This window comes from Colias croceus, chromosome 4 (assembly GCF_905220415.1).
Source record: "Colias croceus chromosome 4, ilColCroc2.1".
Taxonomy (NCBI): Eukaryota; Metazoa; Arthropoda; class Insecta; order Lepidoptera; family Pieridae; genus Colias; species Colias croceus.
The window spans coordinates 8665956-8684368 of record NC_059540.1 but is presented as its reverse complement, the minus strand read 5'-3'; the positions used below and the strand labels follow the sequence as shown (position 1 = coordinate 8684368).

Genomic DNA, 18413 nt, shown 5'->3' with positions numbered 1-18413 from the left:
TATAGTGAGTAAATGCGTATAATGAAACGTAATTTGATAAGTTTCCATAAAAACACTTTTAAGGTTGAATTCTTACATTTTTTTTTAATTCTAGGCAATTAAAGGAATTTTATAGAAACTGTATTAAAATATGTTTGTTATACTAGCTCTCCACCCGTGGTTTCGCAGGTAAAGTAAGGAAGAAAGGAAGGTATTAAGGAAAGCCACATATTTTTCGTTCCTGTGGGATTTCTGGACAAAAACCTATCCTATATCCTGCCTCAGATCCTAAACTATTTTAGTAAGTAGGTACCCAATTTCATTCAAATCAGTTATGTGGTTTAGGCGTAAAGAAGAGACAGGCAGACAGTCAATTTCACATTAACCCATTGAGCCCTAAGATTGAGCCCCAAGCGGCCCGATCGGTCCACGACACAATAGATTTTCTATTGTGTCTGTGATTCCGGGGCCTGAGTTATTAATAAAATAACATTAGTACATAAGGGCAGTATTAAAATTTATTATAAAGTAGTAATTATCATTATGGAAAAAGGAGAATAGATCATTAACGAGCTTCCCACATATTTATTTTTCCTGCAATTGTACACTTTATATCTATTTATTTTGATATTTGGATTTTGGATACGGCGAATGAAGACGACGTGACGACGTGTTGTAGACCATATACCTACATATTGAACGGTGAACCGCACCGCACGAGCCGAGCGAGCGAAGCGAACGTGCTATTATGGTAGGTAGCTGAGGACGACGAGTGCCACTCATGAATCAAACAATAGTTTTAAAATTTTCACAAAATTTGAAACTATTGTTTCATATATTAATCAAAGCCACAACGTATCGTGGTGGAATAGCACAAAAAGAATATAATCATCATCATCATCATCATCATCAGCCCATATATATTCCCACTGCTGGGACACGGGCCTCCTATGAGGGTACAGGCCATAATCCACCACGCTGGCCAAGTGCCGTCGACGGATGACACATGTCGTCGAACTTTTTAATTCTTCGACATGTCGGTTTCCTCACGATGTTTTCCTTCACCGTTCGAGCAGTGGTGATGTTACAACATGCGCAGATAAATTGAAAAATCAATTTATTTCCTGCGCGCTCACCTGGTCTCGAACCACGGACTTATCGATTCGAAGTCTAAGGTCTCACCACTGAGCCACCACTATACTGAATATAATCACTACGTTTGAATAGCATGTCAGCCTTATTATTACGAAATTCGCATTGTGGATATTTTACTATGGGGTGAATGAATACATAATATTATTATAACTATGACTCGTTGTGATTTTTCGATCTTTGAGCTTAAATTAATGCTTAACAATTAACATCAACTTAACAAGCATTTGTTTTACTGGGTCAAAAACAAAAGGGGAGGTATTAATCACGTTAAATATGCACGTAAGTACTTACTTCATATACTTAACTCTGTTGATAGATAAAAGACTATAATATTTAACTATAATTATAATTATTTATTCTATATCTATAACATACGTAGTATATTATTATTAGTCTGTGCTATAACTATAATTATTTAACTTCATTGTTGGTATCAACTGCAACCTACCAAAGTAATATGGTAATAGTTTATTGACCTCTCGCATAATATTTTACGTAATAGCTTAATCACCTCGCTTGTAAATGTATAATATTTTGTAGTTATGTAAATTTAATATCTAATATGACATAAAAATTCTGCGGATAATAATTTTTATAATATACTAGCGGTCCGCCCCGGCTTCGCCCGTGGTACATATGAAAAATAGATGTTGGCCGATTCTCAGACTTACCCGATATGCACAGAAAATTTCATGAGAATCGGTCCAGCCGTTTCGGAGGAGTAACTATGCAGACTAACATTGTGACACGAGAATTTTATATATAAGATTTCTACTGAAATAGGTATGTGTCTCATTCTTCTGCAACTAAAGTAAAAGCGTAAAACTTACCTTGTGGTCTCTACATATTACAATGCATTCAAAAAAGCTCCAAGTTCCTGTTTCCTTTACAAGAATAGAAAACATTACGGCCGGGTATAAATTATAATGATGAGTTTAGTTAGATATTAGGTACTTATGTAACTTGAGAGAAAGACTATTTTGTTACGAAAACAAAACTAAACAAAAAAGTTGCAAATAATATACCTACCTAGTTACCTAGTAAGTAGTTAAGTACTTACTTAAATAAAAATCAATTATTTTTTAAATTTCCATCGTGACCAATGGGCAGCTATTATAATATCAACCCACGTTACCTTGAAGCTACTTATTACATAAGAATTCAAAATTGCAATATTTAACAATACGATGAATAAGAACTAGTTTCATTCATTGAATCTTAAAACCCAACGGTAATCTCTTCACATCTGCTATAACGGATAAATTTAGTGAACCCTATTGTGTAATATCTTCAATAACTACCTTAGTAATAATTCCTAACGTCTTAATTTGTTAAGCGATTTTTATATCTACAATTATATTATAAAAGAGGAAAACTTTGTTTGTTTGCTTGTAATGAATAGGCTCATAAACTACTGAACCGATTTTGATGAAATTTGGCACAGACAATCTTTAGACCCTGAGAAAGAACTACTTTTATTGCGAAATATGTACCACGGGCGAAGCCGGGGCAGACCGCTAGTTCTTCTATAAAATGCGTTTTATTATTAAAATCATGATTAATAAATACTAAAGTATACAATATCATAGTCATAATAATATGTTTAGCCTTAAAATATATTATAATATAAGTACGATGAATCAAAGATTTAATTTAAATTGTATCTAGATTCTAGATGTTATCTTGTTATTATCGTAAAGTCGAGTTATCAGTCTAAACTTATTTGCTCTCCCGTCGAGATAATATCGCCCCAGGAGAGTACCTAATGCACTTGCTTACGAACACATGTGGTTTTACAACAATAAATACACCATCATACATCGATCCAAATACTTAAAAATGTGTAGATATTGATCTGACTCAGTGTAAATAATTAATTTTCTATTATGAATGTGACAAATTTGTTAGGAATAAAATATTAAAGAAGTAATTTATAAATAATATTATTATAGGAATCGATGCGCATATTTATTCTATATCCATGTAGGTACCTATTCTTCACATTGTAAAAGCGAAGGTTTGTGAGGATGTATATTAATTGTTAATAATTGTTTCCCCGCACCACCAACACCCGCAATTTTTTTTGCCCAATCCCATGACCTTCATACATTTCCTTTCCTACCTGCAACCTGCTACCGGCAACCTGGTTGCCTGGTAGAGATTGCTGTTCAGCAATAAGGCCGCCTTTTGTACAAATGATGCCTTTTTGTGATATTGTTCTTTTTTTAAGCTATTGCATAGCTTCTATCGCGGGCCTTGAGCGCAGGGACCGAATCCAGTCATTACGACATTTCGTAACGAAAAAGAATCTCACGCTCCCTACTCCGACGGGCACGGAGGTGTGGCTTGAAGGCATGCTACGCAATAGCTATATCGCGGCGGTCCCCAAGTGCCATAAGTATTTTTTTTTGCAATATAATTTTACAAATTAAAGATTTAGATATCAATTCTTCAAAATAAATAATACCTAGCCTGTATGATGTTGAGGACTAGATTTAAAACTAAAAAGTTTCATAAAAATCCGTCCGTAGGCAGTCTGCGTGAAAAAAATGGACAATAGACAAATTTATGAAACATTTTTTTTTAACTAGTCCTCAATATCATACAGTCTACCATTTATTTTGAATAATTGATTAATTCTAATTTGACCCACGAGGTTGAGTGCTCTGTTTCGAGTATCAGTAATATAAAAAATGGACACATCATCTCGTTTTCCCATTAATAAAATTGTATAGGTATAATAAAATTATATGATAAAAAATGCGACATGCTTGCCTGTAAAAAATCGATGAGTGTAAATTGCTTAATCCTAATTTAATAATGCACGCATTACATCACCCCGACCTTAATAACAGTATAAGGCGTTATTCATTTTAAAATTGATATTATAATATAATTTGTGAAGGGTTTAATTAAGGAGAAGGATATCCTAGCAGGTGGAGGTAAATAAAACACGATAATGCTTAATACGTTACGAATATAATATTATAAAATATTTTCAGCCTATCGGAACATAATCTTAGGGTATCTACCGATATTTACATAAACCAAAGGCGGAATGGGCACCGCGGGGCGGGGTTCAGTCGTGGTCGGGCGGCGGGAAGCCGCGCGCGGACAGCGGGTCGGGCGCGGGCGACGCGTGCGGCGCGGGCGACGCGGCGGGCGACGCGGCCGGCGACGCGCTGCCCAGCGGCGACGGCAGCGTGGCGTACACCGTCAGCCGCGGCGGCTGGTACGACGGCGCGTACGAGTCGCTGCGCGGGTTGTAGAACGGCGAGTCGTCCGCGCAGCAGTCCAGGTTGGGCGAGTACGGCGTCACGGCGCCGCACGAGGGCGCGTCGTCGCTGGGCCGGTACGCGGGCGCGACGGGCGCGTACACCGTGCGCCGCGGCGGCTCCGCCTCCGGCTTGTGGTGCGACGACGGCGCGTACGCGTCCGACCAGCGCGCCTTGCTCGGCGTGAAGTCGCCCTTTATGTACAGCTGGATCGGCCGCCGGAACCCCTTGCTGGCGTGCTGCGGCACCCCCAGGATGCAGCTCTTGCTGAAACCGACTTCGGGCGACAGAAGATACTCTCTGAATTTGTTCGGGAATAACTCAATTGAATTGAAGTTTTCATAAATGGTTGGCTGAAACAAAAGGAAAATTTCTGTTAAAAAACATAATAGCGATATTTTCCATTATTTTATTACCTACTAGAAAAATAGTTTCTTTCATACACAGTGATAGTTTCTTACACATTATCAAACAACACTAACATTCTACAATAAAATTTTTATATTCAACAAATTATTTCGCTATGCCAGAAAAGAAACACCACTTACCGTTAAACGCTTCTTTTTCTTATAGCTAGCCCAGTTCTGCGCTTCTAGCACGAGTTTCCCGCCCGGGCGCAGGTCGTTAAACATCCTACGGAAGGCGCGCTTCAGGCCCGCGTCGCCCCAGTTCAAGTGCAGCCACTTGGTGGTCGACAGGCACAGGATCAGGTCGAACTGGGGGCTCTCCATACCGGAGCCCACTGCTACATCTTCGCGGGGCACATAGTTGCCCTGGAAAAAATATTTATTAATGACTTCTATCAAGATTTCTAATAGGTGGACCCGGAATGAAAGGAACTACCATTTGAATTATGAAATACAATCAAAGCATGTATGTTGAAACTACAATTTAAAATATATTATATAACTCTATTATTTTAATTCTGTTCATCCCAGATTGGTTATGTATTTTGGACATCTTTACAATGTATCCTAGGTTAAGTCTCAATTTGTTATTTATTTTGAGCAATAAAGCATAAATAAATAAATAAATCTTCTGTAATGATCGCTAAACTGACAGTTTTCATAATAATTTGTAAAATGACGCAATATTGCTAGTAAGACTTATGATACCTGACTCATATTCTCGTGGGAGTTGAACATCTCAGTCTCAACATGAATGACTTCTCTACTCACTGCTCACACAAATTTTCTATTGAGTAAAATCTATATAATGAAATTCATATCAGTTACCAAAACATAAAACTTAAGGTACATACTTTTATATAATATTATGTATGTACATAAGGTTACACAAATACAGTCATACCACAAATGTATAGGATGGATATTATCATAATATCTCCAAAAAACCCTAAAAAATGTTTTACAAACAGGAATAGCAATTCTTATTAGTTACCTGTTTGAATGTAACATTATACGGAAACAGTGGTGGTGATGTATCTGCTGCCTGCGTGTCTCCAATCGGCCCAAAGAGCATTGACATAGACATTGGGAAAAAGCACTGCGTCTCTGGTTTATGGATCGCCTTTCGATTCTTACGCGGTTTCTTCAATTTCCGCCCTGTAAAGGCTTTCTTATCATCCTCTTTATCTAACTTCTGATCAGATCCCACACACTCGTCGCACTTCTCTTCTTTACACTTATCACAGTCTTTTTTTTCTTCACCGGCTTCCGATTTCTTCTCATCATCGCCTTTTGCTGTTTCCGATGGTACTGGTACAAATGATTGTAGATTCTTACGCGCCCGGCCTGAAATTAATAAACCAAAATAATATTATGGGTAGTTTTGCTCTTAAAAAAAGTACTAAATGGGTCTAGTTAGTTTCTTTTCTTTTGGAAATTTAACATTTCATGATCAAAGTAAATAATAGTCTTTGTTTTTTAATTTTCTTTCTAGTATATTTATACCAATTTAATAAAAATTTAAGAACCAAGTCATAGCTCAAAATCCTTCCAAATGTTAATTTAAATACATCATTGCATGAAATAAACTTCGCAAAACATACTTCGTAAGATATTTTTTAGAATAATTCGTAACTTACCAATAAGAACAGGATCAATATCAATTCCAACCACAGATCTTGCACCCAGAGTTCGAGCGACCGCTACAGAAATGTGTCCAACATTACAACCAATATCTAACACATCTTTATTTTGGAACAAATGCCGATGCATTTCAAAGACTTGCAGACGTATATCCATCATTGCATTTAAATTGCGGTATCCATAATATCTGAAAAGTAATAAATATATTGAACAATTGCCATTGTTGAATCAACTGTAAGTACTCTTACATTTTGTATTTGTAAAGTAGTAAATAATTAAATATAGCTTTAAACAAACATAATAGATGAATCTTTTGTAAGAGAATTAAAATTAAAACCACAACATGCAAGAGAAAGTGGCCTAATGTAGTTGACTACAATGTGAATTGAAAGTGTGAACTCAAATACACTTCTAAGGTATGGGACAGACAAGTTCAATGAACTATTTTACATTAAAATAATTATTTAACAACATGTGAATTATGTGTGAATAAAAATGCATATAAATACATCAGGCATGTCATCATTATTAATTTATAATGGTCTACAGTAGATGTCTAATAAAATAAAGTGTGTGTCTACAGAACATTAAAAAATTATGAAAATGAAAAGTAATATACTTAGGTACTAATTGTTAACTTCTAAATTAATAAAACTGTCTGAGTTGACATATCTTAATATACATAGATATCTAAAAATAAGATGGAATATCTAAATAGGCTTTAGAGCCAAACCTTATTAGATTTTTTATAATATGAAAGACTTTCTAAGTAAATCTGTGAATGGTTGGTTCATAATGTAAATTCATGATATTTTTATATAAGTTTAATATGTGAATAATTAAAAATTATTGGACATCAAAAGTGTATACGGGCATTCTATAATACATAGGTCAATAATAGGAGCAATAATGCTCATACATGGAAACATATGCACATTGATTCAATTTATGTTAGTAGGATATGAAGACAACAACTAGTATATCTGCATATTTACAGCTTTCATTGTTCTCTGATAGATTTATAGACACAAAACAAATATAAACAAGGAGTGACCCAAATACAAGAAAAGACTTTTTATTCTCAGGAAATTACATTTAAAAAACAATTTGTGAGACACACAGTATTGGATGCCTTAATGTTGCAATTTTTGAACAGATTTTTTGTTCTAAATTTTGAGAAAGAACAGTGTATTGAAATAAAATAATTATAAAATGTTAACATACCTATCATAGTTTCCATACTGATATCGTGAATTTTTGGGATGGAACGTCGGCAGCTTTTGCTCTCCCTCTGAAAGACTCTTCAACTTGGTCCTGTGAGGAGACACTGGACGCTCCTGAGTCACAGTTCTTTGTTGAGGCCTCGCCCTCATCCACGCACCAGGCTGAGGCACAACCGGACTAACAATTTTATCCAATGACTCCATCCGTCGCAACTTTTTGGCATCCTTCCCCTTCTGGGAACTATTATCACTATCACTACAAGAACGTTTGCGCGATTTCGACGTCGATGGCTCCGGTGGAGGAGGCTCCTTGATTGTTTGTTCCTGCTCCTCAACTTGTACCTCATCCGGTGGAGGTATAGACTCTGTTGTGCGACGCCTCACTCTGGGCTTCTTTCTAGGTGTCTTTTTACGCTGTTGCATTTCAAGTCTCTTTTCATACTCTTCATTGTCCAAAGGTTCCATGAGATTTAAAGGATCTCTTATATTTGGTGGAATTATAACATCTATTTTTGCCTTATGTCGTGGTGGTGTTGGCAGTGGGGATGATTCAGGTGTGACTGCATTCATTGCTCTGTTAACATCCTCATCTTGTAAGCTATTAAGATTTAAAGGATCTGATATGTTTCCTCCAAGCAAAAACTTAGTAGGTGGAATGAAGGCTTCTTTACGAGGCCTCTTGTATGGAAGGAAAAATTTCGAGATAGATGGAAATGATTGTGCTCGTTTCTTAGTCTGTTTAAATTTTGTGCCTGTATGATGAACCCTGCGAATAGTACTTCTTTCCGGGTTTTCCTTCGAAGCTACGTGACTCTTCTTTCCATGACGAAATTTCTTTTTTACTTTTTTCGAATTACTACCACCGAGCGTATCTTCTTCCTTAGATGAATTTGCATCGCTTGCCGTAACATTGTTCGACGTGTCTATTTGAGGTGTATCGGAATTATCAACCTCTTTATTCTCCACATTAGTAACACTATCGTCTAAGATGTTCTTATTTTCACTTGTGCTTTCACTTAAATTTAAATCCTGTCCAGGACTACCCATCGCGCATTAAATATTACAATAGAGATTACATATTAAAACAACAATACACTTAAAATCAAATTTACCGCCACGACGATTCTTGCAAAATGTACAAGGACATCCGTCAATAGCGATAAACAGGTCTTTTGTACTTGTCTTTATAGATGTAGATTTTACACAAACGGTAATATTAGAACATCACAACACCAAAGCTTTTCTTATGGTTGAGCTTTTAAATTCACACACTAAACAAATGTTAAAGACTCTAAATTACACACCGCACGACACACATCGGTGTGTAGGAAATAGCAATTTGACGTTATTTAATTCGGTGATGCCAGTTTACAGTACCTACGGATATTAATTTTAATCATCTTTATACAGATAACTAAAATTATTTCCATGACCACAGATAATATTATTAGTACCTTGATGTGACATTTTTTTTAAAACAAGGAAAATAAATAATATAAAATGAAATTTTATCATTTGAAATTATATCAATGATTTTCAATAATCAGTGCATAAAATATGTTCTTTCAATGTTGCATTATTAGAAGACGAAAAAACTAGTTTTTATTCCTGAAAAAAATTGAGAAATTATTTTAAGGTAGGTATTTTTATTTTACTCACAGATTTTACTCGATTACTCAAAGACAACGGGACCGGTTGATTTTTAATCAAATTATTAATGGTTTCAAAAATATTCTATGAAAATACTTCACAATGTAGTTCCACGTCCAAGAATTAAGGTTGATGATAAGATCCAGAGGAAATGGAGAGAATCTCTCAAATTTTACAGGCATGATTATTGTTTCTTTGGTCTTTTCATATTTTATTCGGAAATTTTTGTAAAATTAATATTATAGTCTCATCTTATGTAGCATTTTCTTTATTTTTACTTTTTGAAGGCAATTTTTCATTTGTATTGTTCATTACTAATAAATAAACAAATATAATAATATAAACAAATATTATAATACAAATGAAGGAATTATTATCATACCAAAAGCCTTGTATCCAGTAATGACACGTTTATTAAACGTAAAACGAAACATCAAACAATGAAATTCGAATTTTGAAATGGCCGTTTACTGTTTTGCTGGATAAACGAAGCGTTGTTTTTCGTTTTAGTGTATTTTATGCATTTATTATTTTTCTAAGATTTAAAAGGTATTTATGTTTCCATTTTTTGTTTACATTGATTATTTGTTCGAATTTATATATGTAAATAATATAAAACATTCAATAGTAAGCGTTTGTGTTGTATTCGAATTCCTTTGGTAACTTCTAAATATTAGTGTATATCGCTGCTTTTGCATAATTTTTGAAAGATATACATTCCCCAGTGATAAATCTTAGTACTAATTATACATTCTATTCCGTCACTTAAAATACTTGTATCAAAAAACGTTTTTAAATGCTCATCATCATCCTCACTTATTTCAGATGTCTCGTATACCAAAATTGCCAACTACGAAAGAAAATAGGCCTGGCTTAATGAATCTAAGGAATAATGTTGTGACGAGAACTATTGGTAATGGCCTGAGTGACGCTGATAAAAAGAGTTTGCTTTTGAACCACACTAAGCCTATGAAAGCATCGACGACATCAACCGTCGCGGCTCCGCGGCTGAAGAGAGCTGCAACTGCCCCAACTGCAGTTTCAGTGCCTTCGAAAGTAAACAAGGTGGAAAAAAAAGCCACCGCTGCAGTAAGGATCCCACCTTATGATTATAAAGCGCGATTTAATGATTTAGCAGAAAAACATAAAGTAATTAAAACTGAACTGAGCGATTTAAAAGATAAACATATAGAAGTATCTGATGAATATGAAAAGATTAAGGAAATTTATGAAAGTAGTAGTAGTGAGAGTGCCATGTTAAAAGAGAAACTATTGAAGAGTATGAATGAATTGAGAGAAAAATCTAATGAATATAATAGTATAAAACTTGATTATGAAATTCAGAAACGTGAGGTTGAAGATCTTCACAATAAAACAAAAATATTGGAAGATGTTACGAACAGTCTAAAAGTTAAATCGGCTGAATATGATAAATTAAAACTAGAATATGAAGAGTTGAGCAGAAGGCACAAAAGTCTTCAGGAAGAGACTGAAGCGTTGCGAGTACTCACAGAACAGCTCAAAAAAGTATCAGTTGACTATGATAAACTCAAAGAAGATCACAAAATAGCAATAGAAACAATCAATAATACTAAAAATGACAAAGATGCACTACAAAATATTCTGGATACTATGTACAGAGACCAGAGAATCTTAAGGAACACAGTGCAAGATCTAAAAGGTAACATAAGAGTCTACTGTCGAGTTCGACCACCACTAGAATCTGAAACTAACAAACCATTGTACAACTTGAATGTACTTGATGCTTGTTCAATTGAGGTTGAAAAAATTGAATTACTCAATTCAGCAAGGAAGGGAAAATCTCAGCATTCTTTTACTTTTGATGGTATTTTCACCCCGCACTCATCCCAGGAAGATGTATTTGCTGAAGTCGCTCCTATGGTCCAATCAGCACTGGATGGATACAATGTGTGCATTTTTGCATATGGACAAACAGGGTCAGGTAAAACATATACTATGGAAGGAAGTTGTGGAGCGGAGAAATATGGTATAATACCACGATCAATAAACATGATTTTTAACTGTATGGAGGACCTCAAGAGAATGGGTTGGGAGTTAACAATAAAGGCGTCATTCTTGGAAATTTACAATGAGATCATTTATGACCTACTCAACTCAAGCAAAGAACAGGAGAGTCATGATATTAAAATGGTCAACTCAAAAGGCACGGACGTCTATGTTTCCAACTTGCAGGAAGAAGAAGTTAAGAGCTCTCATGACTTCATCAGGCTGTTAATTTTTGCACAACGTAACAGACAAACAGCAGCAACAATAAACAACGAAAGGAGTTCCAGATCCCATTCTGTGGCACAAATCAAAATATCTGCCATTAATGAGAAACGTAAGGAAAAGTTTACCAGTAACTTGAATCTGGTTGATCTGGCCGGGTCTGAGAGTGGCAAGACAACTCAAAGGATGGATGAGACAAAGCACATAAATAGATCACTCTCTGAGCTTTCCAAAGTGATATTATCATTGCAAACTAACCAATCTCATATTCCATACCGGAATTCAAAGCTTACTCATCTCCTTATGCCCAGCTTGGGTGGAAATTCTAAAACCCTTATGTTGGTGAATATTAATCAATTCGATGAGAGTTTTAACGAGACTCTTAACTCCTTAAGATTCGCTACCAAGGTTAACAGCTGTAGAACAGTTAAAGCCAAAAAGAATTTAACTATGGTTGACTTTTAATTGATAGCAATTATATTTACACATTTACCTTTAATTTATATTACTAGTTAGTACAATAAAGTAATATTACAACATTTATTGCAACAAAAAGTCACCTAATCCAGTAGCAAATATTGGAAAATACACCAAAACAGTAATGTAAATTAAAGTTACGGACAATTTAGAATAACAATTATATTTTAATTTGCTACGGCTATCTTAAATATACTGATGTATTCCACCGATCTGTTATATTCATGTTACGAGTTTTTTAATAGATTATAAATTTAAAAAAAAATGTTTCCAAAAAATGTATTCTTTTGGAAAAATTATGTTGGAATTGTAGTTATATGAAAAAAGTAGCATATTTTGGTAATAAAAATAGACATTGATATTTTTCTATACTTATTCATTTCTTGTATACATATTCTCAGTATTTTCCTAACTTGTATAGTTTTTATGGATAATAAATACCTGTAAGCTGCTGGTTTATGTAATCAGCTACAGACCTACATATACTGACATAATTTTTTACTATTTTGACCATGATTTTATTTACTAGGTACACATATAGTTTAGTGCCCTTACGCACTAGCGGTTGTACGCACTAATCATAAGCGGTTGCATATTATAAAGGGAAAGCGGCTAACTACTAACTAACTTAGCCGCCCCCGCGGTTAACCGCTGGTGCGTAAGGGCACTTAGACCACTATATTATAAACTGTTTTAAGTGTCTTTAGTTTGTAATTGTTTTAGAATTATCAAGTATTCCTTTTTATGTCGCATCTGTAATCTAATATAAGTACTAGTTAAATTTTTCTTTTATTTCTTCCCTGTATTTTTTAATAACCTTTTTATCACCATTTCTCAATATACCATACCTACTCAATTTCTTTTCACATAAGTTCTTTGAACTCCTGACATTTAATAAGATCCAATTTTGTAATTCTTATTCACAATAAATTATCAGCATTATAATTACATTCAAATTAAAATTAAAATTTGGTACCTACATTGAATGTGTTTAGAAGTATGTACCTATATTTGGAGAGCATTCAATACTTGATACTGGAAATTGCATTTCAATAAATTTGATGTGTCAAGTAGTAAAACTACTGAACCAATTCATATGAAAATTGGCCTTATTTGAGCTCATTTTTCTTGTAGGTGACAAATAGGATACATATTTTTAATACCGGAATACGTGATTTCCAAGATTGAAGAATTTAGGTTTTATTGTGTTGTAATTTTGCACTCCTATCGCAAAAATACATGCAAATTCTCACTCCTAATGATAGTACTAAAAATATGAAATAGCCACAGAAGGATGTAAATCAATATACATATTTAAAATTGTAGCTAATTGTGTTTATCATGGACTAATAAATTAATATAAAATTTATAAAAGAAAAACTTTTAAATAAAAAATGGGTTGTAAAGAATAAATCAAAAGCATTAAAACCACAACCAATAGACTTGTTTTTAACATGGGCGTAGCTACTAGCCATGGGCTCAAGGTGGGGCAACAATCCTCGAACCTCAAATCATCAAATGCCGGTGGCACGGCCGGCGGCTGTGCCGCCGGCATTTGCCAAGGCATTTGCCAAGGCATTTGCCAAGGCATTTGCGAAGGCATTTGCGAACGCGCTTGCGAACGCGCTTGCATAACACTCACTTACTACTACACAGAATAGTGTAATATTTTCTGAAAGTTTTTTTTTCTAAGGCCCATATTTTTTTGAGTTGTAACTCACGTGACACGTTCTTTAGAACGTGAAACTTAAAACAAAATTGAAATTGGATAAAATAGTGGGGTAACTAACTGTACTACACTCATTTTTCTTACAGTTTATGTAACATAGAAGCCTCAGCTATTTTCTTTTTTCGTGTGTAATTCGTTATTCGAATTATTCTTATTCAAAACACCTTACTGTTCACCTACCACATCACGAAATAGATCCAAATGTGTCCCTATCTTCAGCCGTTTGGTCGCTGGGCGTATGACAATTATTTGTTAATCAGTCATTGTAGAGGTAAATAATACTAATGTTTTGGTCTCATTTTCTGTGTCGACTGTCGACTTTCGAGAATCGAGTGTGAATTTTCTTACGGATATTAAGCTTAGTAGTTAGTACCTGGATAATTCAATTTTTAGATTTGGTTAGGTACCTTTCAGGTCAAAGCCTGGGTGGGGCAAGCGCCCCACCCTGCCCCACCGTGTCTACGCCCATGGTTTTTAATAATTATAGATAACTATAAATATGTGATATATTATGAGATATTATTATGCAGAATAATATTATTTTTTTAATTTGAAAATGTGAACCTTAATTTAGGCGGTATCCCGTATCCTGTGAAGCACGAGCTCGAGTTATCATGGTATCGGGTAAATAATTAAATAAACAAATAAATATTGTACAAGTAGTTATTCGGAAGGATTTAATAGAGATTTAATAGATTTCCCTGTTTGAAGGATTTCATGGAGCAGCTAGCGAAGTGCATAGGTACGCTACGCATGCACATCTGCATTCTTCCTCTGTTCTGTTCTGTAGTAATATGGTTCTGATCGATTTTATTTTTATTTATGTATTTTTTTATAATAAATTTTAAATATTGAGTTGAATAAAAACAGTGATATGATACGTCAAAAGCCCACAGGCTTGCTTGTTTACGTGCGTGTAGGTACTTGCTCTGTGTTTCGTATTGCCTACGTACGTAGAAACCTGAATTTTAAAACTTTAAAAATAGATATCACCATGCTATACGATAACAGGCAATATTAAAGTTTCCGATATCACCACTAGGTGGATCTGGTGACACAAATTAAGTGGTAACTGGTAATACATATTTCGTAATTTATTAATAAACTACCTACACGGGTAGTGGGAGAGTATAGGGATAGTTATATACGAAAATAAAATCAACTGATGATTATTATGTACTTCTAGAATCTGGATCTTACGAGCACATGTTTTATCGGGCAATGACTGTTCTATGAATGAAAATTATTTATTCCGAAATCTTTGTTTGTATGTTTTATGTATAAACGAATTGAACAATGTGTAAATGTCTTCCATAAGTAGATGTTGCCTACAATCTTCTACGTTTTCATTTTATATATTCAAATCAGATATTTGAAATAAATATTTTTTGTTGCTATCTAATGTTGCAGTTCAAAAACATTTATATATTTACTAGCGGTCTGCCCCGGCTTTGCCCGTGGTACATGTTTAGGTTTTCTCTCCATAAGAACCATCCTCGTACTTCAAGGAATATTATAAAAATAGAATTAACGAAATCGGTTTAGCCGTTCTCGAGTTATGCGCTTACCAACACATTTTGCGATTCATTTTTATATTTATATATTTATATCGGAAGTGCAAAGAAATTGATGATAGATGGCGCCTATTGATGTGATTGATCAATCCAGTTCTGCCAAACCTGCATTTAACTACAATATAGAAACTACATATTTTAACCATTGCTCTAAATTTTGTACCAAAGAGAAAGAAACTAAGCTACTATTTACAGCTTAATTAGGTAAAAGGTAAAATCAAAGACATTTGTAAGAAATTCATTAAATTATATTTCATTAAATATTACGACTAGATCATTAACAAAAGGCGAAGACTCTTTTCGCAATTATAACACACAAACGTTATTTTCTGTACATCTCCACCGCGACTGGAGCGCGGGAGAACGGCTGGCACTGGGGCGCGAGCGCCAGGCAATCGGTGCAGTGACCGCAAGGCGTGTCCAGGTTTCAATGTATCGTTTCTTCAACGAGAAACGTCCTGCTCCACTGCCACCTCAGGTAGCTTTGCCGTCTCTATTGTTTCAATCAGCCTATCCAGGCCGTATAAAAAGCCTTCTTCATGATTCCCTTGCTCCCATGGTTCACGATGAGTTACTTTTAGACCTTCCGGTACACGTCTCGTTTTAGCGAAGTCAATGAGCCACGCGCCGACACGTTCATCATCATAAATAATAAATATACTGCTTCCGACAATCTCGTGAGTTCTGAAGAATTCAGAATTTTCAAAGAGTTCTCGTATTTCTCGGAGGCGAGCGGCAATAGCGCGACGGGCGCGATCATCATCACCAAGAAACCTTGCAACCGTGGATGCGAGATGCTTAGGTTCACGTACTTTCTGTAAATCCGTTAAGGGCGGTTGGCCGGGCAGCTTAACAGCCTCGATTCTAAAACCTTGTTCCGCTGAAGACGAGCATTGTTCTCGGAACTGCATGTATCTCAGTTTAGTGACCGCGCGTGCGGCATGTTCCGCCTCCGTGGGTGCATTGGGATCGAGGCGAATCATTTTCTCATAGAGGTCAGCGCGAGCACGGGCATTGCTGACTTCGTCTTCTAGGAAAGTGCGAGTTCCCATCTTGACGTCCATAACGTGTGGGTCGCGGAAACCGTGCAGGAGATCTTGAAGTTCAATGAAATGTTCGCCACCGTATTCAAGTTCCCTGTAGTAGCGGGGGATGGCGGAGCGCATGTGGGGACAGGACGCGAGGGCGACGTACGCGTCGCGCTCGGGGTTGTGCGCGGGGTGGTCGCCGGGCGCGCGCCGCTTCCACACCGTGCCGGGGCCGGCGGGCGCCAGCGAGCCGGGGTGGCCCGACAGCTGGAACCACTCCGACGAGCGAGTCTTCAGCAGAGCGTCCGACGCTGGAGCTGAGAGCTCGAGTGCATTCTGTAAATAACAAAAAAATATTATTATAAATAAATAATATTTATAAACTTTTCAAGTCACCGTTTAACGTTTTTAATAAATTGAAATAGTATTTGACAATTTTGCTACTAAACCAAATATTTTGGTATTCAATTGTAATTTAGACTAGAGAGTTAAATTTAAAAAACTTTTTGTTCTATACTTTATTATAGATACTTACAATAGCTAAAAATTTCAGCAACTCCGAAGGCTGCGGAGGGGTGGGTGTCGCAGGGGCAGTTTCCACGGCGGATGCCGTGCGCCTCCAACGTTTGAAAAGGGCACCATCCTCTTTGCCACGCCAGCGTTCTTCATCTTTGCCAGCAGCGACCTGCGGACAACAGAAATAGCACATTGAAACACCACATCACAAAGCACACTACAGAATATTTCACTATCATTTTTTTTAGTGTAAAACACCACACAGTATGATAACGTACCGCTAGTATTTTGTTAGCGGTGTAGAGAAGCCCGCCCGGGCCCAGGCGGCTGAACACCGATTGGCGGGAGACACTGTTCATCTTGCTTGTAACAGTCATGGCGTACGCGAGCGTTGAGAGCGCGAACACAAATGAGCGAATAACGAGAGTGCGAGTAGCGATCGACTTGACGTCTAGTGCTTACTTGCGAGTGATGCCAGAGGGAGGGCAACCTTGCTTATATAGAGACCTCGGCTTTCTCGTGACGTATGCTCGCGCCCGCACCGCACGCCTCCGCCGCCAGTTTTCCTAGCGTATGTTTTTCACAAACAGCTAGAGAGACTAATGCATTTAGCGCCATGAAAGTGCTTTGACAGTGTTGTTTACACGCTCTAGCTTACAAAATTTATTTTTTTGCTACCAAGCGTATGATCTCTGATGTGAGTATGTTTTTACACATACATGAAATATTAAAAAAAATAATATCTTTGTATATTTGAAAATTAATAGACATAACTTAAAAAATATATAATAACTATATAATAAATATATAATAACTCATAATAGTTTAGTTAACATTTTAATTGTTATCACATGGCTCTACATTTCATATACTTTTTGGATGTAGAGTCATGAGATTGAACATTTTACAGCTTTATAATATGTACTAAATTTAAATTATTTTTATTAATTAACATTCGTTAAAAGATTTTGTTAAGAAAATGTATTATGTCTTCCTTAATGTATTCGTGTAAAGACAGTTCAAATTAATAACTATAATATTATTAGTTCTTTAAAAGTGTTAATTAATAAATAAAAATTAACATGAATGCCGTGACGTGATGCTTGTAGTACTTTAAAAAAATGTATAAGATTAATTTTTAAACTTAAGTAATTAGATACCAAAAAAGAAGCTGGGACAAATGTAACCAGGGCATGACATGACGTAAATGCTTTGTTTTTAAGACAAAAGCCATGACGTGACGGGAAGACGCGCTTTGCATCCAAACGTGTCCTGACGTTGGTTGTATAAAAACTTAACCACGCATGTTGCCCAATTACGAAGTACATACTTAAAAAGTGGTGTAGAGAAGCCCGCCATAAAGTAAGGCTTTAGAATAAACTAGACGTCATAAAAATATACAGCTAAGGTGTTCGTGGATAAGCTCGAAGAAATTCTTCTTTAGTTTTATAGTTTATTTAAATAGACGTTTGTCGTTTTAATTTTGGTTATATATTAATGCCTATG

General features: G+C 35.8%; 3 protein-coding genes across 6 annotated transcripts in view; 1 reads left to right on the top strand and 2 right to left on the bottom strand.

The window, feature by feature from the left end:
• Nucleotides 1-4117: 4117 nt before the first annotated feature.
• Nucleotides 4118-9027, bottom strand: LOC123691284 (7SK snRNA methylphosphate capping enzyme bin3-like). The gene is made up of 5 exons (XM_045635601.1): nucleotides 7685-9027; nucleotides 6457-6647; nucleotides 5811-6163; nucleotides 4958-5182; nucleotides 4118-4762 (listed from the first exon to the last, which is right to left on the bottom strand). The coding sequence occupies exons 1-5, from the start codon at nucleotides 8728-8730 to the stop codon at nucleotides 4214-4216; spliced, it is 2364 nt and encodes a 787-aa protein (XP_045491557.1). The 5' UTR covers nucleotides 8731-9027; the 3' UTR covers nucleotides 4118-4213.
• Nucleotides 9028-9766: 739 nt separating this feature from the next.
• LOC123691421 (protein claret segregational) lies at nucleotides 9767-12644 on the top strand. Its single transcript, XM_045635801.1, has 2 exons — nucleotides 9767-9882; nucleotides 10159-12644. Exon 2 carries the CDS (start codon nucleotides 10159-10161, stop codon nucleotides 12046-12048), a length of 1890 nt encoding a protein of 629 aa, XP_045491757.1. The 5' UTR covers nucleotides 9767-9882; the 3' UTR covers nucleotides 12049-12644.
• Nucleotides 12645-15593: 2949 nt separating this feature from the next.
• Nucleotides 15594-18413, bottom strand: part of LOC123691073 (inositol-trisphosphate 3-kinase homolog) — a 55650-nt gene continuing 52830 nt past the window's right edge. For 3 of the 4 annotated variants that reach the window (XM_045635296.1, XM_045635299.1, XM_045635297.1), the window contains 2 exons: nucleotides 16927-17076; nucleotides 15594-16727 (listed from right to left, as the gene is read on the bottom strand). In XM_045635296.1, the coding sequence (XP_045491252.1) occupies nucleotides 15807-16727; nucleotides 16927-17076 (1071 nt within the window). In that variant the 3' untranslated portion in view covers nucleotides 15594-15806. Of the gene's footprint in view, nucleotides 16728-16926; nucleotides 17077-17185; nucleotides 17395-18413 lie in introns of those variants that run through there. The other variant, XM_045635298.1, reaches the window with a different exon arrangement.

Bases quoted from the DNA above. Each gene is read 5' to 3' on its own strand.
- LOC123691421 (XM_045635801.1), top strand. From the start codon at position 10,159: ATGTCTCGTATACCAAAATTGCCAACTACGAAAGAAAATAGGCCTGGC.
- LOC123691284 (XM_045635601.1), bottom strand. From the start codon at position 8,730: ATGGGTAGTCCTGGACAGGATTTAAATTTAAGTGAAAGCACAAGTGAA. The intron at 6,164-6,456 runs GTAAGTTACGAA...TATTAATTTCAG, and splicing joins TATTGATCCTGTTCTTATTG to GCCGGGCGCGTAAGAATCTA. The intron at 5,183-5,810 runs GTAACTAATAAG...TATTTTTTCCAG, and splicing joins ATAATGTTACATTCAAACAG to GGCAACTATGTGCCCCGCGA.